Below are 24,923 nucleotides of genomic sequence, written 5' to 3' on the forward strand. Positions count from 1 at the left end.
TGGCCTCTCCGTCTCTCAAAACATCTTCTTGTACTGTACTCACCCTTCTTGTGAGGATGTGAGATGATACAATCCTAGGTGATGAGATGAAGTGAGGTGAATGACGTAGGCATTGGGAGGTAGCATTAGGCTACTGCTGACCTTCTGACAAAGGTTAAGAGGAGGATCATGGAGCCATAACCAGTTGATGGGTGGATGCAGAGGATGTCTGTGTTTGACCTGGGGTAACTGACACTGCAGAAAGTGAAACTCTGAACAGGAGAGGACTACTGTAAGTTGCTGGTTGGTCCCGAGGTCCCTGCAGAGACTCATCCCAGACTCAAATAAATGCATCTCTACTCCTCTGCCCAACACTCCACCAAGAAGATTCTTATAACCTTGGGGAGGGAGAGGAGAGGCCAGGCAGTGGGCATGAAAGGACCATGCAGAACTTGCTAGTAGCAATCTAAAGCCACAGCAACACTGCCTAGTGATCCCGTGATTACGGATGTTTTCAAGTTAAATTTACACAGTTGTCACTGAACTCAGCACTGAGACAATGAGTTCTAAAGCACCGATTCCAACTCAAGATTTCTTATTGGGGAGGTAATCTACTCCAAGGGATCCCCAGCCCACGCCTAGCACAGCACCTGGCACGTAGAGAAGCTCAATGCTAGTGGACGGTGGTCACCGGAGACATCTGTCCGTGGGTTCCAGGAGCAGTCTCTCCATTAAAAAGAGAAAATCTCTCTTCTGCCAGATCAGGATTTCTTTATGAGCTGTGAACCAAAACCATTGCTACCACCATCACTATAACTCTATCCACAGTATTATCATAAGGCCTGACAATGCCCTGTAGATGAAAGTTCTGAATAACAGTCATAACCAGGAGATTTAAGATCTCACCAACAACCAGTAGATGTTCAGACCTCACTGGACAGAATTCAGTTACGATAGAGAAATTCCAGTTTAATCTGTGAAGAGATTTGAGCGTAACTGAGACAACTTACATGGACTATACAGATGGGATTTATTTTTATACACAGCATGCTTGGCCCCGTGCCGACCCATCATCCCCTCCAGATGCCTGGGCCCGTCCTTAGGGGCCCTGGACCGCCCGACCCTATCAGCCGCCCCGCCGCCTGCTGCCCGGGACAGCCGGCCCCGCAGGCCTACCAGGGGGCGTCCCGCCGCTCTAGCCCCGTGGCTCCTTCGGGAGCGCGGCGGGGAGCGGGCTCCGCCGGGACCCGGCGGCCGCGCCGCCCCACGCGCGCCCCTCGCCGCGCGCCCCACCAGTGCGGGCTTCCCCCACCCCCGCGGCGACCCCACCTCCCGCCCCCGCGGCGTGCGCGCTTGTCCGTCTGTCTGTCTGCTCTCTCGACGTCAGTGGGAATTTCCAGCCAGGAAGTGAGAGAGTGAGCGAGCGAGAACGAGAGAGAAGTGCACCGGCGGGCCGGGGCAGGAAGAGGAGGTTTCGCCACCCGCGCGGCCGGGCGGCGCGCTGACAGCTTCCCCTGCCCTTCCCGGCGCTCGGGCCTCTCGCCGCCGCCCTCGGCCGCGCCCGCCGCCCGCCCCGGCCCCGGCCCCGGCCCCGCGCAGCCCGGCCTCCCCGCCGCGGCCTCCCGCGCCCGCGCTCCCTCCGCCCGCGCCGCGGACATGGCGCGCCGCTGACTGGCCTGGCCGGCGAGACCGCGCCCCGGCCCGACCCGCCCGGCCCGCACCAGACCCGCTCCGCCCCGGCGGCCGCTGCCTCTGCCCTCCGCAGCGCTCAGGCCCGCGCCCCCGGAGGGAGCCCCCGGCGCAGGGAGGCCGCGCGGACCCGCCACCAGGGTAAGCCACCTCGGGCGAGGGGGGCCTCGCCGGGCCGGGTGCCCGAGGCCCGCCGCCCACCCGCTGCAGCCCCTGCAGCCCCTTTCGGACTTCCTCATTCCGGCGCCACCGCGGGGCCAGCCCGCGGGAGGAGGTTGACAGGAGTGGCGAGGCACATGGGACTGGCGACAGGGAGACAGGCACATCCGGGCCGCGCAGGAGCCGGTCGGCCGCAGGGCCGCGGCTGCCTGGCCGGCCTCTCTCTCCCGTCCCCGCGCCGGGCGGGCCCGGGAACCGGGGCGAACTCTTGCAAACTTGCTTTATCCCCACCCCACCCCTGCTAGGGGCGGCTTGAGGTGGAGGTGCGCTTCGGCGGCGCCGAGGAGCGAGGGGAAGGGGGTGCGTTTGCGTGCAGTGCTGAACCAGATTTCACCGCCGGGCGGTTCACGAAATGAAAGCAGAAGTGCATGGCCGTCCTTTAGGCTGGGAGAGCCCTCCTCGGCCCTCTAGACTGAGGAGGACAGCCTGATGCCCTCGTCCCTTACTCCAAAAAGAATCCCCCCTACACACACACACACACACACACACACACACACACACACACACGACATAATATACTCAACTCACCTACTCTAGGACCCTACATTAGTCTTCAAGAAAACAAGGAGGGTCTGGTGCTGATCCTACAGTGCCTGGCATTTGAGAAAGAAAAGAAATTACCTACTTAGAGCACTTTTTAGACACTCTGATTATGTGAAACACTTGAACAACGGCACCATGTATTGTGCCTGACCTCTAAAGCAAACATAATGATATAAACAAAGCCTGTCCTAAATACAAGCTTTCTGTGGTCTTTAAAAATAAGTACGGAATGGAGATGTTTGCCCTGATTTATTGGTCTAACCTGAAACTTAAATGGGACTTAATGATACGGTATTTGATTGTCAAGATTTAAGGCGTTTTCATGGACTTTGTTGAGTAGGGTTTTTCAGCATTCAGCTTATTAAAGAACTATATTTAGCTTAAAATTTTTGTTATAAAGCCCATAATCTGAGAAAATGCCTTGGTATTACTAAAACATGTAATAGCTCTGGCATACAAATGTTCTTCTACAAACTGTTGCTCTTTGGTAGACACTAAAGCTTGAAATCAAGATGTTCAGTGCTTGTTTTCCTAGCAGAATACTTCAATTGAGTATTCTTGAGTAGTTTAAATTGCATTAGTGTTTGTTAAAACTTTGAAAGGGAATCTTGAGTAAAATAAAGCCCTTAGCTGAACTATGTTGTTTTCCTGATTTTAATATTGTGCTTTCTAGAGATGAATCCTTTTACTGTTTGATGCACTAAAGAAATTATGTAAATAATTTAAAGCAAAGTATTTTTTTGAGCTTACAAACTTGGGAAGACAGGAAATAAAAGATTTGTTTCCTGTAACATTTTATGTTTATCACGTAATTGAATTGCTAAGGTGAGAAGAACATATATAATAGACGGAAAAATGAAATCTACTGAAATTATTCATCCATCTGGTTATACCTGCAACTCCTCAGTGCCCTCTGGGGCTTGTTTAGATAGAATGTTTTCCTGGACCACAGTCTCCTGGACAAACATGAGCCAAAGAAAGACTCATTATGTGGAGATTTCGTGCTGGCACTGAAGGGCTGCTTGCCGTCAGCAGTAAACCCCTTCTAACCTGTTTGAAAGGCTTTTAAAAGGAAATAGTATAATGCAGTTAGGGATCGGTGGTGATTTGAAACTCTATTATCTTTGTTCTGAAATTTCAATTTTGTCTTATGTTCTGCAGTTGGCGTTCACATGGGCTGAATAAATGCCCCTGTTTTTCAGACCCGGTTAGTAAATACTGGAATATACATACAAAAATCGTTGTTCCCCTTTGTAAGCACTGCTTTGATCTTTGCACTTCCTTCTTACTTCTACCTCTTAAACAAGATCGTCTGTGATGACTGAGTTGTAGTTGGTAAAAGCTCAATTAGTCTGAAATGGCAGAATTTTAGTTTTAGTGATCATATTCCTCATATTTCTCTTCTCATGTTCTTTGGAACAAATTGAAGCTAGTTTAAGAAACTAACATTTATGGAGGTTGTTTTTACTACTGCTTTCAGCCTTCCAGATAATTGATGAAGTAAGTTACCACCTTGACTATCAGAGGTTACTCCTTGTGGTAGATAGAAGGTCTGGATAAGGAATTGGCAGCTACAGGGATCTTGGACTATTATTCGATCAGCAGGACCTTGTTTTTTACCTAATTTATGAGAGGTATTCCCCTGTTCAGAAAAGGTGAAAGTTCTGGCTTCTGGGGGGAAGTGGTTACTTCATAACCTTCCATTAGTGTGAACTTGGGAGAAGTAAGAACAGTAGTTGACATTTTAAAACAATAAATTTTAAAAAATATCTGAATTTCCATATGGATTTTTGATAAAGTAGTCAAAATACCATCTTCTTCTTCTTCAGAAGTTATTAGTAGATGTCCTGTTCCGAGCATAGAGATGACTGCAGTGGAAAGTGTATCTGGAAATGCAGAGTAGTTTAATCAATAGAGTAAATATTCAGATTAAGCTCTCCTAGTCTACAGATTGAACAGGAATCACATTAGCAGGAATGGATGTATTAGAATCAATGGCTATGCAAAATTTCTCATTAATTTACCTTTTATTAGGAAGGTTATTTCGTTTGTTTGGTTGATTGGTTTTCTGTTTATAACATGAATCATATAAGAGGACGTGGTTGTTGTATGTTGTAGAAAGAGGAGGAGGATGAGAAGGAAGAGTAGAATTTTAGTGCTGAAGGACACTTGTAAATGTTCTGCTCCTACATCTACATTTATGTCTGATCAGAGTTAATTGACAACTGCTTCTTGGTGACCAGTAAACTTCACTGAAGCAATTTACCCTGTTCTCTGGGGATTAGTTCTCCTTTGCACTCTTGCACCTCCTGTAAATGCTGAACTCACCTATAGTGTTCTTAGAGGTAAGCGGGTAAACCATCGGAAGCATATATACCCTTTGAGTTGACCCTGTCACTCCTTGGGAGACGTTGGGGGTGTTAACAGTCTAGAGGCGTTCAGCCTCAGAGACAAACATTTGGACTTGTGGCATAGTCCTGCAAGTCAGTCTGGCTCCTTGACTGTGGTTTGATTTTTTTTTTTTAATTAAAAAAGATTAATATTTGAAACCAAATAATTTGTAGAATTAATAGAGTAACATTACCAAGGCGCTTATCTTTGTAATACTTCATTAGTGAGTATCCAGTGCCACACTAAGTGGTAGCATTCTTTTCATGATGGTGAAATTGCTTCATACCTTTGGTCTCTGCTGTATTAGAGACGGTGTTCCTGGGTGCAGATTAATCTGCTGTCTTTCATATTTTCAGGTGAGGTTGGTACACCTACCCTTGAAGATCAGCCAATAGTTTAGAAAACAAGCTGTGCAAGCAAATCTTACCGCTTCACTACAAGTAATTTAAAACCTAACAGTCTTACACAAAAGCAATATAAGGTGTGATTTGTTAAAGATTATAGAATCCTCAGGAGTATAGATTATGGATGAAAATATTTATTTAATTTAGAGTATTAATTATAAAAATATCATTGTATTTTAAATTTTAAAAAGAAGTCAATTATTATTCTATTCTTATATTTTCTGTAGTAACTAATATATTTAATTATCAGTAGTACAAATTTCATCTGCTTTAATTTGTTGCCTGTTTTTGAAATTAGAATAATGAAAGGAATGGTTTAATTCCCCATTACAAATTGGCTTATTACTTTTCATTTACATTTCACCATTAGGCCAAAAATGTTATAACCAGCTTTTATTCTGACACATACTTTCCACAGGTATTTTAATTTAAACCATCTGTAGACTCAATTTCTTTAAACTGTGAAAAAAATTCTGACCGATGGAGCTTTAAAGAAGAATGTAAAGACTGTATGTGGCTTATTCTTTAAGAGCCTAATTATAAAAAAAAAAAAAAAAAGAAAACAATATAAAGGAGAGGAAAAGAGCTGAGAGAGTCAAAATCCTATAGTTCCAGCTAAAAAGAAGTCATGTCTAATCCATACTGACAAAGAAATATCTGACACTTCACCATGTGCCTGTGGGTACAGAGTAAGCAATTAATAACTGCTTATTGAATGAAGGAATGATATGTTCTGTTTTGTTTGTTTAAAAAAAGGGCAGCCGTTTTCTGCAAGGAACAAAAATTACACTATTTTGCCTTGCCTTCTGGGAAGAAAGAAGACAAAAACTAGTTCTTGCTTCCTAGATATTATATTCTTTTCTAAAGAGCACTTAAGTTTACTAGAACGAGTAGTTTATTAAAAAGTGCCCAGTACCTTCCAAAGGGGAAGCATTTCATTTTGAAAGAGGAGTTTATGAACTGGAAAAAAGAAAGAAAGAAGGAGAAAGGCTTTTAGTTTCAAGTTTTAGAGGCACTTATCAAGCAAGGTAATAAAATAATTGAAATGATAAAAGGTAAAAAGTGAAGTGTAACTTCTTGGCTACCTAGAATTTCTCCGAGCTCCACTGGAACAGTAATTTCAATATTAGTGTCTCCAGAAAAGGAAACAGTGCCACAAGCACTGCTTTGTGATCCAAAGATTGTTAAAGCCTGTCTACGTTCATCCACAAGAAAGTCAGAACAAAATATGTTATGACATCCCGAATCGAATACTTTTCACCTATAAGAAATCGGGGGGGAAATGTTACTAGCTGGAAAACCTCAGGAGCAAGCAGGCAGTTGGCAAGGTTTACTGTACCTGCCACTTTCTTACTTGAATGATTTTGCAACACTATAAAACCTGGGGCCTTGTCATGGCAGGGTTTTGTTGATTATTTATTTCTCAGTTGTAGCATTTTTGGAAAATTGTCCTAGAAACTCTGAATCTAACCATTTATTCATTGTGGACACAATTTATGAAATGAAATATACCCTCCAGACTAGCAAAGAGCACGATGCCAAGGCTCAGTCCTGGGGTCGTGCCCCCAGGGAGAGTCAGAACCACTGTCCTGAAAACTGCTGGCTTCAGTCCACTCTGCTTTGCTGCCCGCTTAATTCTGGTTCTGACCCTGACCTCTCTTCGAATTGCTTACAGACGTACATTCAAGTTTGAAAAATTAATTTAAAAATTGTTTGCAAATACATATAGGCATAATCATTTTTGTTGTCACCAACAAACTGAGGAAGACACTAAGTGTTAGCTTCTGTAAGCAGTGCGTTGTGCAGCTGTGTTGTTGAAAAGCGCTCTGCAGGCAAAGAGCAGCCGCGTTTGTTAGTGAAATAATCCACGCTGTCTGCCTGCAGCTTCCCCGCGAGAAGACTCAGAGAGTGGTAAGTTTTGCTGTGTTCTGTTGCATAATCAGCTCAGGCTGCTGCTTCTGGGCATGCAGAGAAGCATAAACAGAAACACAAAGCTGTAATGTCATCCTGGTCTTTGCTCTCCTACTCAAAAATGGGTGGACAAGTCAGACATTTCCTTTTGGAAAATAAAGCTATTGGATTTTTCTTAGATTTAAGCCTTTTGATATATGAGGCTCGCTGGCATTTGTAGGCAAGATGTTCTTTTTGTTAACTTCAACTGAAGAAATACAAAACCTGCGTGAAGTTGACACTTCTACAGAAAGAGTTTAATTAACATTTAAAAAATAATTTGATTGCTATAATGAATTTTGTCAAAATAGCAGTTATTTAAAAAAATTGTTACTTTTATTATTCATTATTATTTATCATGTGATTTGAACTAAATATATTATACTACATTTCAATATAAGGGCATAATCAACCCACCTATTTATTGGTTCTGGGCCCAAGCCTGCAATTCATTTAAATAGTGAAAATAAATTACTTAATTGTCTTAGAAAGTATGCCTTCAAAGACAAGAATTTTAGGAATGGAGAGAATGACTGTTTTTTGAATGTCTTAACATGAATTCCTGACTCATGTTTTGTTGATATTTAAAGAACTTCTTTGCCTACCAGTTCTTAACTTAGGTATAGGTTTATTTTCTAGGATTTAACCATGTATTGGTGTTTGATCATTAAGACTTGATTTATAAACTTCAGCGTCTTTTTCTTTTAAATGGAAGCTAGATGTGGTGGTGAGGTCAAAGGAAAAGAATTCCTTATAGTTGACAGCATCTAGTGTCATTCTGTCCATGTGATACAAGCACCTTTATGACTCAGAAGGTTAAAATAAAGACTATAGGGAAGGATGGATGGAGTATGAATGGCTGTTCATATAGAGGAAATTTAAAGTAGAAAGAAAGAAACATGAAGGTACAGAATACATAAAAATTAAATTAAACTTAATGTTTTTTAATTCTATTGGATATTCAGGAAAGTACTTAAGTGAATACACAAAACCATTGTTTTACATAAAATTGAAACTGAATATAAAATCTAGGAAGTAGAAAAGATTATGTTTAAAAATGCACTCACAGGGCTGGCCCCGTGACTTAGCGGTTAAGTGCGCGCGCTCCGCTACTGGTGCCCCGGGTTCAGATCCCGGGCGCACACCAAGGCACCGCTTGTCTGGCCATGCTGAGGCGGCGTCCCACATACAGCAACTAGAAGGACGTGCAACTATGACATACAACTATCTATTGGGGCTTTGGAGAGAAAAAGGGGAAAAAAAGGAGGAGGATGGGCAATAGATGTTAGCTCAGGGCTGGTCTTCCTCAGCAAAAAGAGGAGGATTGGCATGGATGTTAGCTCAGGCCTGATCTTCCTCACAAAAAAAAAATGCACTCACACTGCTAATTTCGAGCCAACCAGGAAGCTCGGGAAAATACTTTTTGTAGGAGATGGATTCAAATGAGCCAAAAATATAGCTAGTCCCATACCATATTCAATTTATTCATTTGTTATGCTGCTAATATATAGTAAGGTGTGTGAGTTAAGTGTTGTGTGTGCGTGTTTTAAACCTGTGAGTCTTGAAACATTTGGTCAATAATCTAGAAAGTGAATCAAAATTCCAGATAAAAGAATAAATTCTATATATCATAGATGAAAAGGGGAGAGTCGTAATGAAAAGAGTGAGAGAGATTGCCTTTGAATAGAACTTTTTTATAGGCATTTCACTGTGGATTATCCTGTTTTTGATTAATTGAAAACAATGGTCATTTCCCCCACATTCTGAAAACACTTCAGAGGTCAGTTGTGATTAATCAAACCTCAGTACAGTTAAAATCAAAAGCATGGTATCTGAACGATTAAATGTACTTCCTTGCTCTTGTGCCATATCACAGGATTCATTTGATATAATGTCTTTATGGTTTCTATCCATTTGTTTACCCAATTTTCATTTTAGACATTTAACTAAATTTAACAAGCACACCTTAGAACATTGTAATATTTCCTGACTATTTTAAAACGTTGCTGTAGCAGTCATTTACCCTGAACTTCTTTTTTATGATGGGCAGGGAAAGTATCCTATTTCTCATAGAAAGTCCCCTGTAATAGCCAAGTAGGAATTAGTCCAGGTTGTTTAGAGAGAGAGTTCAATCCTGTGTTGAAATAGATCAGTGATTTGGGGAGCAGTTGTGCTATATTTACTGAATACCCATTAAACTGAAGGAGTCTAGTCATTCAAAGCAAGCCACAGAAAACAATAATTTTGTTGCTGAGGCACTAAAGTATCTTTGCATAGATGCCAATATCAAATTTATCATCATCCCCACCCACCAGATGGCTCCCCCTAGCACATTAGGGAGTGCAGCTGTTAGCTCACCCTGGTCCATTCAGTAGGCTTCCTACACCAGAAATCTAGGAACCCATTCTTCATGCACACTCACTTATCTCCCCCAGTCAGTCACCAGGTTCTGTCCGTTCAGCCTTCTCCTCATCTCCAGAATCCATGCCTTCCTCATTGAATTTCTAGCTTTCATTTTTGCATTGTCTCCTAATGCTTTATGTCCTGCTTCTGTTCCATCCTTCATCCCAGTATAAATTTAGGTCAGCTTTCTAAAGTGCAAGTCTGATCATGTCACAATCTTTATATTTCTGAAATGAGTCGCCGTTGTCTTCACAAGCTGATTCCTACACACCTCACCTCCCACCCTTGCTCCCCACCCATCCCCTATTTCTCAGATTGTACTCATCAATTTTCAGTTCCTTATCCACTATGTTTTCTTACCTTGAATGCCTCTGCATATGCGCTCCCTGTCTGAGGAGTGCCCTGTCCTTCCTAGCGGTTGTGCTAATTGCCCTGCCTCCGGGCATGTTCAGGCATCACAGTTTCTCTCTCTCTCCTCTATCCATTCTCCCTGACCGCCTCATAAAGACTTAGGTGCCCTCAGTCCATGTTCTCTTGACTTCTTATGCTTTCTAGACAGAAAATATCTTGAGGGCAGGGATTTTATCTTTCTTACTTATTATTTGCACAGCACCCAGTAAGAGTGCTGAAGGAATTACTAAATAGCTAGACCGAATATCAGTAAACTGTGTTATTGATTAAGCTCTGTTTCTGGGCAAATTAACTAACTTCTCTGGGTTTCATTTTCTTTCTATAAAAAAATGAGAGTGTTAGACTAAATGAGCATCTGTCTCTAAAATTATTTGTTTCTTTGATATAATAGTATTATTTGGAAGACTTCAGATTTTCTTACCATATTGAGAAGGTGCAAAGACAGTTCTTGGTTATTAGTGTGATACTGTGCGGAACTATCCAGCTGTGGATTATGAGCTATCATTTATGGTCCCAGACTAGTTTCTTTCTGACATCCAGGTGTTTCTGGAGTTGCATCTTTTCATTGTTACTTAGTCTCTACTATGAACTCACATTCATATTTCTCTGAAGAAATTGAAGGCAAACTTGATACAGAAATTGAATATAAAATTCAATATTTTAATTCTAAATTGGTTCAGGGAATCACTAATTATAACTACATTTGGAGGAGGAAGAAAGGGAGGTGGTAACTGTGAGCTGGATGTTCATCTGTCACAGCAAAAACACAATGTCTAAACTTAAATAAGAAAAAAGATATAAGCATAGTATTTGGAGATGTGAAAAGAACCCCTAGGAAAACAAAAAAGAGAAAGTTAAGAGTGTTACAAAGTCAGTAGCTCTGAAAAGCAGGATTGAAGGTGAGGAGAGGTAGATAGGGGACCTCGGCTTTCTTCTGTAAGCTCTTCTGCCTTTGTATCATAGGATTTCTCTTTTAATCATTAATTCATTTGAATATATGTTGAGTCCGTTCTATGTGCCATGTGCTAGGTACTAGGAATACAATAGTGAACAAGGAAATCCACAATTTCATGGAGCTTAGATCATGTAATGTTTTCAGTTTTAAAAATTTTCTTTTTACATTAGCCTTTTTTAAATTGAAGAAATCACGTAACTGAAAAAGTGCACACATCGTAAGAGTATATCTTTAATGATTTATCTCAAAGTGAACAAACTTAACCTAGGTGGTGGTGTAGATACAGAACATTACCAGCACCCCAAAAGCCCCCTTTCTGCCCCTTCTTAGTCAGGACCCCTACCCTTCACTCTCATTTATAAGGTTTCACTAATGACTTTTGGATTACATGCATGTTGATTCCATACCTCATGTTCATCCACATATGATCGCGAGTTGACTGAATGAATTCGTTACTCCAGGGCGCTAATAATGAGCTTTACACAAGTGAGACCTCTGCTGTGGTTGAAGCCCTAAGGTCAGTTCATTTCAGATTTTCCTCACCAAACGAAATATGTTAGTGAAAATATAAAACAAATTACATTTTCGCATTAATTTGTCTTTTATGAATTTGAGTACATATTTTGTTTATTGCCAAGCAGTCAAGTCCCTGACAAAGAGACATGGGAGAAAGAAGTATTTGCATCATACCTTATCAGACATAGAAGAGAGTATAGTTCACCTCTTTCTGCCTGCTCACTTTATACATTGACATCTGCATATATTGAAGAGTGTATCTATGTGAGTGGTCAGTATAGAAAGGCCTTCATAACTAAATTCGAGAACTGAAAGGTCCCCTGCATAAGGCCTGATTTGGATGCTTGCAAATCATTATTCTTGTGTGTGTACTTGGAAAGTCATTGTTGTGATTATGTCTTCGAGGAAACCCTGTCCTCCCTCCAGGCTGATTGTCACCATATCCATAAAACCAAGTATTGCTGGTTCACATGATGAATTCTTTTCTTTTAAAACATAAAGGGTATATTTTCATTGGTATTTGAGGATTAATAAAAATGAAAATCCAAACTAAAGTCATCATATTCAGATTTAAGAGAACTTGATCAGTTTCTCTATATTTGATCAAAAGAATCTCTAATTCATAATCTATGAGATCTGCTTCCTCCTCAATCTAAAAATACAAATACTCCAAAATGGTACTCAAGACAAAGACCAGACGTGAAATTAAAATTTGCTCATACTCTATTTTTTTAATTAAGATAGTTTTTTTAGAGCATTTTAAGGTTCACAGCAAAATTGAGGGGAAGGTACAGAGATTTCCCATATACTCCCTGCCCCGACACATGCATAGCCTCCTCCATTATCAACATCCCCCATTAGAGTCGTCTGTTTATTACAATAGGTGAACCAACGTGGACAATCATAATCACCCCAAGTTCATAGTTTACATTATGGTTCATTCTTGGTGGTGTGCATTCTATGGATGTGGACAAATGTAAGTGTATAATGATATGTATCTATCATTATGGTGTCATACATTAGTATTTTCATTGCCCTAAAAATCCTCTGTGCACCGCCTATTCATTCTGCCCATCATACTCTATTTTTAGGGAAGAAGAAATCTGTAAAATTAGAAATGTGGAAGTAAAAGTTTCAGAACAGAGTCCAGTAAGTCAAATCCTTTCTGATTCCACCTGAATGAAAGATCTCAAACTTGGAGTACATGTACTGAATTGGTTTTTATGTGGAAGTGGAAGGCAGCAGTATCCCATGAGTGATTTCAGTTAGAACATGTAAGGTTTTATGTAATTTACTATAATTTTTAGAGACTTTCTCTAGCTATACAAATTTATATTCACCAGATTTTGTCCTACTATGGTGTTAAAAAGAAACTTTACTTAGAACTGAATCTGCCATTTGATATATATGACACTTAATTATAATATGATTAAAAAATGTTCAAAACATCGTTTTGATCCTATCAATTTCAGTCATCTGTAATTAAGAAAACTATCGGCAAAGGTTTGTTTCTCGTGGGATGGATACATTGGAATACATTCTAATCACTTCTCTAAGAAAGTCCTTGTCCTCCATGGTTACAGTGGGCATGATATAGCAAGAATTTAGATGCTTCTTTCATACAGGGGAATGAGATTATATTTACTGTGTTTTATTGATTCTAAGAGGCACCTCCCCGCACCCCTCAATTTAACATCTTGCCTTAATTATATGTCCTGGAGGATTTTCTAGATATCTTTCTGTTAATGGTTTCTAATTTAATTTCATTGTGTTTAGATAACATATCCCTATGCTTTCACTTCTTTGAAATTTATTGAGACTTGTTTTATGGTCCAACATATAGTCTGTCCTGGTGAATGTTCCATGTGCATTTGAAAAGAATGTGTGTTCCACAGTCATCGGTGGAGTGTTGTATACATGCACTGAGGTTAATTTGATTGATGGTGTTGTTCCTAAATTTTCCATATTCTTACTGATATTCTGTTGATTTGCTTTTATCAATTACTGAGAGAGGAATGTTAAAAATCTTAACTATAATTATGCGTATTTCTTCCTTTATTTCTGCCACTTTTTACTTCATGTATTTTGAAGCTCTGTTAATATGTGCATACACATTAAGATCATTATTTCTCCATGATGAATTGATCCTTTTATTCTTATGAAATGTTCCTCTTTGTCTGGGGTAATATTTCTTCTCTTGAAGTTTACTGTGTCTGATATTTTAGTATAGCCTGCTTTTTTATATTGAGTATTTCCATGGTATAACTGGCATAACTTTTCATCCTTATACTTTTAAACTCTCTGAGTTTTTAATATTAAAGTGTAGTTCTTATGAAAAGCATATATTGGGTTTTTTTTTTGTGTCCAGTCTGACCATCTCTACTTTTTTATAGGTGATTTTAGTTCATTTCCATTTAATGTAATTATTGATATAGTTGGGTTTAAGCCTACCATCTTGGTAATTGTTATCTATTTGTGCCATCTGTTCTTTATTAATGTTTTCCTCTTTCCTGCCATCTTTTGAATAAATCAAGTGCATTTTTTTAATTCCATTTCATCTCCTTCATTGGCTGTTTTTTAAAGTGGTTACTTTAGGGATTACAATATGCATCCTTGAGTCTACCATGAATTAATGCTATAGCGTTTCTTATGTAAGGTAAGAACTTGACAATGATATACTTCCATTTGTCTTCTTCCTTTCCTCTGGGCTGTTATTGTTATACGTTTTACTTCTGCATATGTTATAAACTCCAAAATATATTGTATTGGGTTTTTTTTTTTAATAACAAACAAGAAAAAAATGTCTTATGCTTATCACATTTTCATCACTATTGGCATTCTTTCATGTAGGTCCAAGTTTCTAGCTCTTATCATTTCCCTTCAACATGAAGAACTGTCTTTATGTCTTTTAGCAGGCCTGCTGATGGCAAATTCTCTCAGCTCTTGTCTATTTGAAAAATGTCAATTTCATCTTTATTTGTAAGGGATACTTTGCTGATATTGTTTCTGATGAGAAGTCGGCCACCATATTTATCAGTGTTCCCCCTTGTCCCTGGATGCTTTATGATTTTTTTTTCCTTGACATTTGTTTTTAACAGTTTGACTATAATATGACTAAGCATGGTTTTATTTGTCTTTATCCAACATGAGATCTTTGAGATTTTTAGATCTATGGGTTGATTTTTTTCCATCAAATTTGGAAAATTATTGACCATTATTTCTTCAAATATTTTTTCTCTCTCTCCTCTATTTCTAGGACTCTAAATTATACATATGTAAGACCGCTTGATATTGTCTCATAGGTCACTGAAGGTGTCTTAATTTCCTTCTATCTTTTTTCTCTGTGCTTCAGTTTGAATAGTTTTTATTGACCATTCTTCGAGTTTATTGATCATTTCTTCTACAATGTTCAATATGCTAAGTCCACCTAGTGAAATTTCATTTCAGTCTAGAATTTTCCATTGGTTTTTTTCTTTTTTAATAGTTTCCATTTCTCAGCTGAGATTGTCTATCTGTTCATTCATTATGTCCATTTTTTCCTTTACATTCTTGAACATGTTGCTATTAGCAGTTATAAAGTCATTGGTTGCCAATTCCATCATTTGTGTCATTTTTTCCTTCTGAGTCGTATTTTTCTACTTCTTTGCATGTTTTGTCATTTTTTATTGTGCTTTGTGGATACTACATTGTGCAGAGTGTGGATTTTTGTCTTCCTTTGAAGTGTTGAGTTTTTTGTAACAGGCAATAAATTTACTGGTGGATCACCTGGTTTTATTAAGAAGGGTTTAGAGTAGCCCTTTTTCTAGGATATCTCCCTTACTCCCATTGTGTGGTCTTTCTGGGGTCACAACTGAATGCTCAGATTATTCAGTGATGTCTCTTCACTCTGGATGATTGGAACTTCAGTGTCTCTCAGAAGTTCCAGGAATTTCTGGAATCTCCATTCAGCTCTTAGATCCCCAGCAGCTCTTTTCTAGTAGGCTTTGCAGAGTCTTGTCCTGCACTAGCACAGCTTGATATTTGGCCAATGACCAGAGGTGACCCCTATGTAGATTTCTGAACCTCTTTCTCTGTGTAAAGCCCTCCTTTCTGATACCTTGCCTAGTGAGATTGCTGCTCTCTGTTTGGGCTCTACCTCTTTGTGTCATGATTTGGAACATGCTCTCAGTCAAAAAGTGAATTTGGAGCTTGCCTCAAGTGTTTCCATTGTCTTGTGGTGTACAGCCCTATTGTGTATCTTATTCAGTGTCTTTAAATTATTGTTTCAAGTATTTTGTATAGTTTTACAGTTGAGTATGGCAAGGGGGCAAGTTCAATAATTGTTACTTTGTCATGACTGAAACCAGAAGTCCACATTTTGACAAATCTGAAATTGCAGTGTTTCTTACCATTAATGCAATATTAATAAAAAAGTACTTAGTGTTTACTAATTTGGCAATACAAAAAAGCAAAGCTCTCATATCTACTTTTTAGGCATTTATATCCACTTAAGAAGATGGTAAATATACAGATCAAGTTAAATTGCAGTAGAACAGCATGTTGTCAAGCATAAAATTGCCAGTACACGTAGGTGTTATAGCCCTTATGTGGACTACATAGCTATAGGTTACAGGGGAAATATAGGGTTTCTTGGCAGAGGTCATATTTGAGTAGAGGCTTGAGGAGTGGGTAGTATTTAAGTAGGAAAGATGGCATTTCAGGATGCAGAGCATGCTGTGAACACATATGCAAGATGGAAACAAGGAAGGCATTTTTGAATGATCAGTCTGCCTATAGTAGAGGGTTTTGGTTAGGAAATTAATGGGTTATGCTTATAATATAATATGACTTAATATAATATAATATGCTGAGTGGTTGAAAACTTTCCACTTTATCTTATAAGTAATGTGGCAATAATGTGAAAGATGCTTAAGGAAGAAGAAACCCCACAGTAAGGGAGAACAGTAGGGAGGCTGTAATTGTCATTCAGAAGTGAGGCAATAAAAGGTTTAACTAGGGTGTAACAGTGGACGTGGAAAGGAGGGGCAGATACAAGAAATAATACAAAGAAAAATCAGCAGAAATCGGTTATTGACTGGATCTGTATGAGATAAGGAGAGGGAAAAAGTGACCGAACTTTTGACCCTGAGTACCTGAGAGAATAATATATTGGCAGAAATTGGGGAGTCGAGAATGGGGCCCATCACCAGAGGAATGATGAATTTGGTTTTAGATACTAGAGAGTTGAAGGGATTAGAAACATTCTTAACTTATGTTACAATGGTATCACTGCTTAAAACTAGTAGCAATTTATTAATATTTACATTTTGAAGGTTTTCACAGTACTAATTTTATTTTTGTTTATACCACAGTGTTTTTGGCTATTATGCTTGTTTCTTTTGTTCAGTTGGAAACTTAATAAGCCAGTAAAGTAAAAATGAGTATGGAGGGGATCTGTGTCGTTACTGAATTACCACGATAACTAACCCATGCCCCACATACCCTCCGTTCCCATGACATCTGTCATGTTGCATTGCTTCTGCCTACTTGTCCTCCTACTTACTAAACTGTTGTATTAATTAGCTTTTGCTGCATAAAAAAATCACCACAAAGCTAATTAAAACTCAGACATTTGTTATTTCTCCTAGTTTGGGGGGCTGTCTAGGTCATCTGGTCTGAGCTGGCACTGCTGATCTCTGAAGTCTTTTGGCTGCTCAGCTGGTGCTATTTGGTCTAGGGGAGCCTCGGCTAGGACTTCCCCTCTCTGCTCCAGTGGCCTCTCATCCTCTGGTGAGCTAGTCCAGGCTTATACACATGGCAACAGTGTTCCAAGAGAACAAGAAAGGTTGTTACAAGTTTTCTTAAAGCCTGCATTTAAAACTCACACTTCTGTCTCCTTCTGTTGGTCAAAGCAAGTTATAGGCCTGCCAAGATTCAAGGGATGAAGAAATAGATTTTTCCTTTTGTTGGATGGAGTTGCAAAGAAGTTTTGGCCATTGCATTCATTCTATCACAACTGTAAGCTCTGTGAGTACAGAGATGGCATCACTCTTGTGTACTTTAGTGTCTTTGGTAACTGACACATAGTAGGCTTAAATATTTTTTTAATGAAGGACTGAATTAATGAAGGGAGGAAAGTATTCAAGGAGCATTTCAATATACCTTAGTTTTAAATAAATACATACTTTTAGCATATCAGTAGTGAGTACGGTGTTTTCTATGGACATGTTTCGGAGAGAATCTCTTTATTCTCCTTCTATCCTTTGAAATGGACCAAAGGAGATATTTAAAACAAAACAAAACAAAACAAAAAGTAACTACCACTTGAGTTAACCTTGTTTGGTGCTTTTACCTTCACATTTGATTGTCTCAGGAAGAACTCACTTGAGTTTTGTGCAATGTCACAGTCCTAGTCTGCTTTTCAGGCTACGCTGTGGGTAGACTAGCTCCAACTTGAACAGTCAGGAGACCTGGAGTAAAGATGCTATATTAAAATAAATAAAGTTGTAAGTCAAGGAGGCAAATCACTTCTACCTCTTAGACAAGTGAGTGAACTGTAGTCAGTGGAGTCCTATTAGCCAGTATTACTCTGTTAACCTGAGCAAATAACTTACTCTCACTAAACCTCAGTTTTTTCATCTGGGACAGTATTTTTCAGGATTATTATGAGAATTAAGTGAAATATGTGAAGCACTATCTATAATTCCTGACTTATGGAAGGTGGTCAGTAAAGTTTTATTCTCTCTCCATGTGAACCAAAGCACTGTCATGATGTGATGCATTCATCAGGGTTCCTCATCCTTGGCATTATTGGCATTTGGGATCGGATATTTCTTTCTTGTGAGGGGCTGTCCTGTGCATTATAGGATGTTTAGCAGCATTTCTAACCTCTATACACTCGATGCAGTAGGGCCACCGTCCAGTTGTGACAGCTAAAAATGTCTCCAGACATTGCCAGATGTCCCTGGCAAAATGCAAACATTTTATTCAGCAGTGATAAGGAGAGGAATAGGGAGGGAATGTGGCAATGTACCCATAAATGTAGGATGGGAAAGAAATTAAAATAGTTGATTCTTCTCAGAATGCCTAAAACTTTTGCCGTCTCTATTACTTTTCCTATAATTCACCTTAAACATTTTGTTTATTATGCTAACAAAATGGCTAACATTTGCTATGTATCAGTCACTGTGCTAATAATAAGCTTTGCATGAATTAATAGTTGAGTGTTGGTTATGTATCTGCCATCCCTATTAGATGGGCATTCCGTTGTGAACAGGGACTTGATCCCATACCAGCTCTAGACACAATGTATTTGTACTTAGTAGGTAGCTATTCTACATGTTAATTGGTCACATTGTACCCAAATGAAACAATAAGAAGCTGAAAAGGGATGAAAGAGAAGAAAAACATGGAAAATGAGTTTATACATATCTAAATGTAGTAGGACACAAATATTGATTCTTTTTCAAAAACTTTCAAAAATCAGCTATTCTGAGAAAAGTAACTAAACCCGCCATTAATCTTTCTTTATCACCAAGCCAATAATATATCATCAGAAAAATGTAAATAAACAGCTCTTTAAAGTTAAATTTTTTCTATTTTATTTATTATGAAGAGGATTCCAGTAGTGCTTAGGAATTTTTTACTCATTCATACTTCATGTTTTATTCACCACATGTCATTAATTGTTAAGTCAGAGTTCAACTTTAAATTCAGGACAGGGTTTGATTTTCTTTTTTTTCCCTATTAAAAAAATATATTTCCAATTACATAATTGAACTATAAAATTAAAACATAGAGATGTACAACTTACGGAGTAAAAGTCTCCATGTTATAGATCTGAATTATTATTTTTAACAGTTGTATAATATATGACTGTATGAATGTAGCATAATTATAGCTAGCAATCTGCTATCAAAGGACATTTAAATTGTTTCCAGTTTTTTGCTGTGGCGAATATCTGTGTACTTATTTTTTTGCACACTTGCTCATATAATTCCTTAGTACAGATTCCTGCAAGTGGAATTGCAAGGTCAAAAGATGCTCTCACTGGCGTGTTTCACATTGTATGTAGTGCACATGTGCACACACCTTACAGCCAGCTTCTTCCAAAACATTCCTGTGTGGAAAGAGACTCCAGCATGTCCTTTCTCTTTATCAGTTTATCATCACCAGAGAAATGGTGAAAACTCACTCTTTTTCTTGTAATTTCATCCTCCCTGCTATCCAAGATAAGGCATTATAATTACACCTGAGTGGTTTCTGTTGTGGCTGAATATAATCTTGAAACTAGAGACACTTTATCTCTCTTATTCCCAACTGCACCCTCTGGATGGCACCTAAAATTCTGTTTTTCAAACTGCGTATTGTGACCCATTAGTGCATCACGAAAGCATTTTAATGGATTTGAAAAGTTTTTTTTTCTTAATGAAATCTAATGGAATAAAAAGAATATGTTTTCTTACAGTGCGCCGTGGTCAAAAAGTGTGACTATATCTGATCCTAGAAAGTTTACCCAGGTACAAGGAGGGGAGTGCCCCCAACTCCATCCCTAATGATCCAACCCTGTGGCCTTGGTCCTACTGCTTTCACTAAGAGCACCTTGTGCTGCCTTTGCTGTCAGTGGTGGTATTGTCACAGATGTGCAGAAAATAAACTATGAGGCATTTCACATAGAACTCGTCACATATCCAGAACTTAGCCAGTTATAATGTTGTGCCTCTTGTGAGAAATACAAACAATTTACTGGAGAAGATATTTTATTTACTGCTAGCTAGCTACATTTTCTATTTCTCTTTCCTCGTGTGAAAATTTCCCTGAACACCTCACCGTTGGAGGGGAGAGATGCAGAGCTAAGGCCCATCTTCTCACCAGTCAACCCAGTGTCTCCCTTTCTGTTTCATGGTCCTTCCTCAAAAGCACAGAACTGTGCGAAGGGAAAGTGAGGGGACAGCTGGGGGAGGAGGGGGGCAGAAGGGGTTTTCCCTGGTCTTTCCTCATCCTCCAGTTCCAGAGGCTTAGTGGGTATTTCAAAATTTTGAAATAAAACCTGCTTTTACAATTAATGCAAATATTACTCAGTGATTCATCCTTTCCAAATAATTCTTGGTTTCTTTTGACAGTTTATTTTTAAATTATGAATTAACATTGATATCACTCTAGGGTTACTGTGACCTCAGCTCTTCACCATGAACTGAACTGTCTCACAAAGGTTGTAGGTGTTCAGATTTTAACCATCACCCAGTGTCTCTTGGGCTGTTGGGCTGTTAAAACGGATCTTTTGTCACACATTCATGCCTAAGTCCCAGGGAGATGTTGGAGGAGGACTGTGTTTGATTGGGTGTTTATGCAGTGCCCACAATTCAGAGATCTGCATTCAGGTTTTAACTACAGTAGTGATCACGACAGTAACCCCGCATCAGTTCCAATGAAGTAGGTTTAGTTGAGTTTTTTAAATTAAGGTGAGGGCTGCTTTATATTAAATCCATCCATTCAAAGGTTAGGAAACTATTCACAGGTTTAAAATACATATATGCACGTATATATTTTTAAATATATAAATTTATGTAGTGTAATACAAGTACTGAACAGGCTCTGTCAGTTTAACAAGTCAACAGTCTCACCTAAAGCCAAAAAAATGGTCTTAATATTTTTCTTGGAAATTTGGGCTCCTGTGGTGTTCTAAGAATAACAGTTTTTTTTGTGTGTGTGTGAGGAAGATCAGCCCTGAGCTAACAGCCATTACAATCTTCCTCTTTTTGCTGAGGAAGACTGGCCCTGGGCTAACATCTGTGCCTATCTTTCTCCACTTTATATGGGACGCCACCACAGCATGGCTGGACAAGCGGTGCATCAGTGCGTGCCCGGGATCCGAACCCGGGCCGCCAGCAGCGGAGCACGTGCACCTAACCACCACACCACGGGGCCGGCCCCTCTAAGAATAAGAATTTTTGACGTGGAATGTTGTAACTGGTTTCAGCACTCTATTTCAATGTAACACAGTATTTTAGTAGTGTTCGTCATATAACTGAACATTATGCTAATGGTTCTTTAATATAGACATGTACCTAAGTATGTATAAAATCCAAGTTTACAAAAAATTATGATTTAGGTGATTTGTTCTTTGAATAAGCATTTATTAGCTAACATTCTGAGCTGCACAAAATTCTCCTCTTTTCAAAGGTCCATCCCATCAGAATCTCTCATTTTATAGATGAGGAAACCGAGGCCACAGTGAATGGGGTTGTGTATCCAAAGTCACACACCCAGCAGTGGCAGAACTCGTGAATGTCTAATGACAATTCCTCTTGACTGTATCAGGTCAATTTTCCCTTTTTTAACTGCTCGTCTTAATCGATTACAGCTGTTTGTAAATCTTCAATCAATAATTTCTTGTTTTAGACAAATGTTTCCTTGCAAATCTGCATGGACTTCTTGTTCTTATAGGACTCAGGGCTGCCCTCTTCCCTTGTGTGGAGGTTGGACACTACTGTGTGTCCCACTAGCATCCTCACCAGGCTTTCTCGCTCTCCCCAGTCCCCCAGGGCTCTGGCAGGAGAGGATTTCATTGGAAGTCAGAGTCCTCTTTGGAGTGTTAGGTGATATCTTCTTTAGGGTAAGAGCCAAGCTACTTTAGCAAAGGGACCCAATAACACACTGGGTTAGAACAAAGAAGTGTCTTTCTTTCTCATGTCACCACCATGTTAGCTGCCATTCATCATCATCTGTGTGGTAGAAGCTGGCTCTTCTGTGTGTCTAGGTTTTATCCAGTGGGAAAGAGAAAAAACAAAGACATGGAGGAAAAAGCATGTCAGCACCTTAAGCCCAGACCTGAAAGTGGCATGTTCCGCTGGCCAGCATTTCATCTAATGGCCATCCCTAACTCCAGGGAAGTGTGGGGTGCACTCCTGCTGAGTGGTCACTGTCCAGTGACAGCTCCATTACTATGGTGGAGGATGACAGCTAAGATTCTCAGTTCCAGGTGCCATCGAGTGAATTGTAGACTTCATGGGGGAAAAAAAAAAAAAGAAAAATTTGCCTCAGAGGCCAGCCCCATGGCATAGTGGTTAAGTTTGGTGTGCTCTGCTTTGGCGGCCCAGATTCACAGGTTCGGTTCCTGAGCACAGACCTACACCACTCATCAGCCGTGCTTTGGTGGCAATCCACATACAAAATAGAGGAAGATTGGCACAGATGTTAGCCCAGGGTGAATCTTCCTCAAGCGGAAAAAAAAAAAAATTGGCCTCAGGAACTAATATCTGATTTCAGCTTTGTTTGGTTTTTTTAATCTTCTAATTTTTCGTGTAATATATGTAAAATTTGATCTGTCAATTTAAACAAAATTAACCTATATTTAAAATAATGATAAGTGTATTTCTTAAGTAAGTAAATCCAAAATGATATGTGATTTTAGATGCTATTTTTATCTGACCATGTGGTTCTTCACTTTTCTCAGGGCCTCTGGGTAGTAGAAGATGGCAAGGGCCTGCAATGTGTTATTATCTGGCTGGGGTTGATTAAATTTGAGACTAGAGCCTGGATAATAAGGGCTCTTCTTTTTGTGTCTTTTGATTGCCCTCTTACTCTCCTAGCATTTCTACACCACGTTGGCAGTGGCAGGGAAGGCCTGCTGCAGTGGAGGCCTGAGCGGCACACTGCAGCGTCCTCCCCTCGTGCTGTGCAAAGACTGACAGCAGAATGACCCCTCTGAGTTTCTCAACTCAAGCAGTGTGTAGAGAGCTTGGAGACAGTTCTAGGAGCATCGCAGAATCATGAAGCGTTGAAAAATAATCTCCACAAAGAGCTAAGACTGTAAATCCTTGAGGTCTAGATGGTGACAAAAAGAAATGGCCTCTAAGAATCCAACTGTGCATAATTTTTGTGCGGAGGATGAAGATGAGTTGTACCAAACTCTAGGACACTGTTGTGAGCTTGACATAAAGGCTTTAGGTTATACCTAAGTGGTAATTCCTTGATTATGCAATCTTTCTGCTGTTAGATTTAGATTCCCAAGAGGAACTACACCATATGTAAGGGCTTTAAAAAAGGGTTATATTTGGTCTTACTGGAATACAACAATTTATTCCTGCACGATGGAATTTTTAAGGTTCATTCCCATCTTACAGTGGATTAACTTTTATTTTTTTGATACACAGCTCCAGAATGGCAGAAGACGATCCATATTTGGGAGGGCATGAACAAGTAAGTATTATAATATAATCTCACTGACAATTTTTCATAAATGTATTCATATTTTAAAATATACAGAGGTAACAAAATATTAAATGTCAGGAAAACTCTAAAATTGATAAAAATTTCTTTTAAATTGTTTTTGCAGTTTCCCTGTCCCTCCATGTAAGGCCAGAGAGGACAAGTCATGTAAAATGAGTAACTTAACCCTGCTGTCTTACACATTGTTGCATTAAAATCACATGTGCTCCAGATCCAGCGATAACTCCTGTGTGAGTTTCCTAGGCCTGCTGTAACAAATCATCACAAACCTGGTAGCTTAAAACAGCAGAAATATATTCCCTCACAGTCTGGAGGCTAGAAGTCGAAAACCAAGGTGATGACAAGGTTAGTTCCTTCTGGAAGTTCTGAGGGAGCTCTGTTCCATGCCTCTCCCCTAGCCTGGTGGCAGCGACAGTCCTTGGCATTCCACAGGGCTTGTGGCTGCGTCACCCCAGTCCGCGCGGCCTTTTTCCCTGTGTCTCTGTATCCGGATCGCCCTCTCTTTTCTCTTATGAAGGCGCTAGGCTGGATTTAGGGACGACTCTTCAGTAGGAGTTCATCTTAACTTGATTCTGTCTCCAAAGACCCTATTTCTGAGGCAAGTCACGTTTACAGGTACTGGGAGTTAGGACTTGAACATATCTTTTTTGGGGGAACACAAAATATTTATTTAAATGATCAGGAGGCAGGTTGGTGTAGTGAAAAGACCTTTGGACTTAGAATTTGAAGATCGTAATGTAAGAGCTGACTGCTACTGATGAGCTCTTAAAACTTGAGGAATCGCTTAGCCGTACCCCGCCATCCTCACTTTTCTCATGTGCAAAATAGGAATGCTAGCCCCACACTCACAGGGGTATTGAAAAGACTTAATGGGCACTGAATGTGCTTTGGGAGCATAAACTGTTCATTATTCTATCAGTGGTATGAAGAGATCCCAGTGTCCTTTTTAACTTTTCTCCTAGTTATTTACTTTGAAAAATTTCAACCCTATAAAAATGTTAACTAATCCAACAAATATTTGTTGATTATTAATATTTTGTTTTTCTCTTTCTCTCTCTCTATATATTTTATATTTGTATTTGTACATATTATATATATATATTAAATGAACCATTTGAAAGCAATTTTCAGACTGTAGGGTAATTCCAATGGCAATATTCAATTTTTAAGGTAACGATTTTTAAGAAGTAATTTAAAATACTGAGATTTATTTATCCATCAGCTATATATTGAGGCATTACTATGTACCAGAA

The 24,923-nt window shown here is 39.5% G+C and overlaps 1 protein-coding gene across 2 annotated transcripts in view; it reads left to right on the top strand.

Annotated features, from left to right (window-relative positions):
- The first annotated feature begins 1,306 nt into the window (after nt 1-1,306).
- NFKB1 (nuclear factor kappa B subunit 1) overlaps nt 1,307-24,923 on the top strand; it is a 113,509-nt gene continuing 89,892 nt past the window's right edge. For both annotated transcript variants that reach the window (XM_058547584.1, XM_058547585.1), the window contains exons 1-2: nt 1,307-1,809; nt 23,595-23,640. In XM_058547584.1, the coding sequence (XP_058403567.1) occupies nt 23,602-23,640 (39 nt within the window). In that variant the 5' untranslated portion in view covers nt 1,307-1,809; nt 23,595-23,601. The remainder of the gene's footprint in view (nt 1,810-23,594; nt 23,641-24,923) is intronic.

Source organism: Diceros bicornis, chromosome 8 (assembly GCF_020826845.1).
Source record: "Diceros bicornis minor isolate mBicDic1 chromosome 8, mDicBic1.mat.cur, whole genome shotgun sequence".
Classification (NCBI taxonomy): domain Eukaryota; kingdom Metazoa; phylum Chordata; class Mammalia; order Perissodactyla; family Rhinocerotidae; genus Diceros; species Diceros bicornis.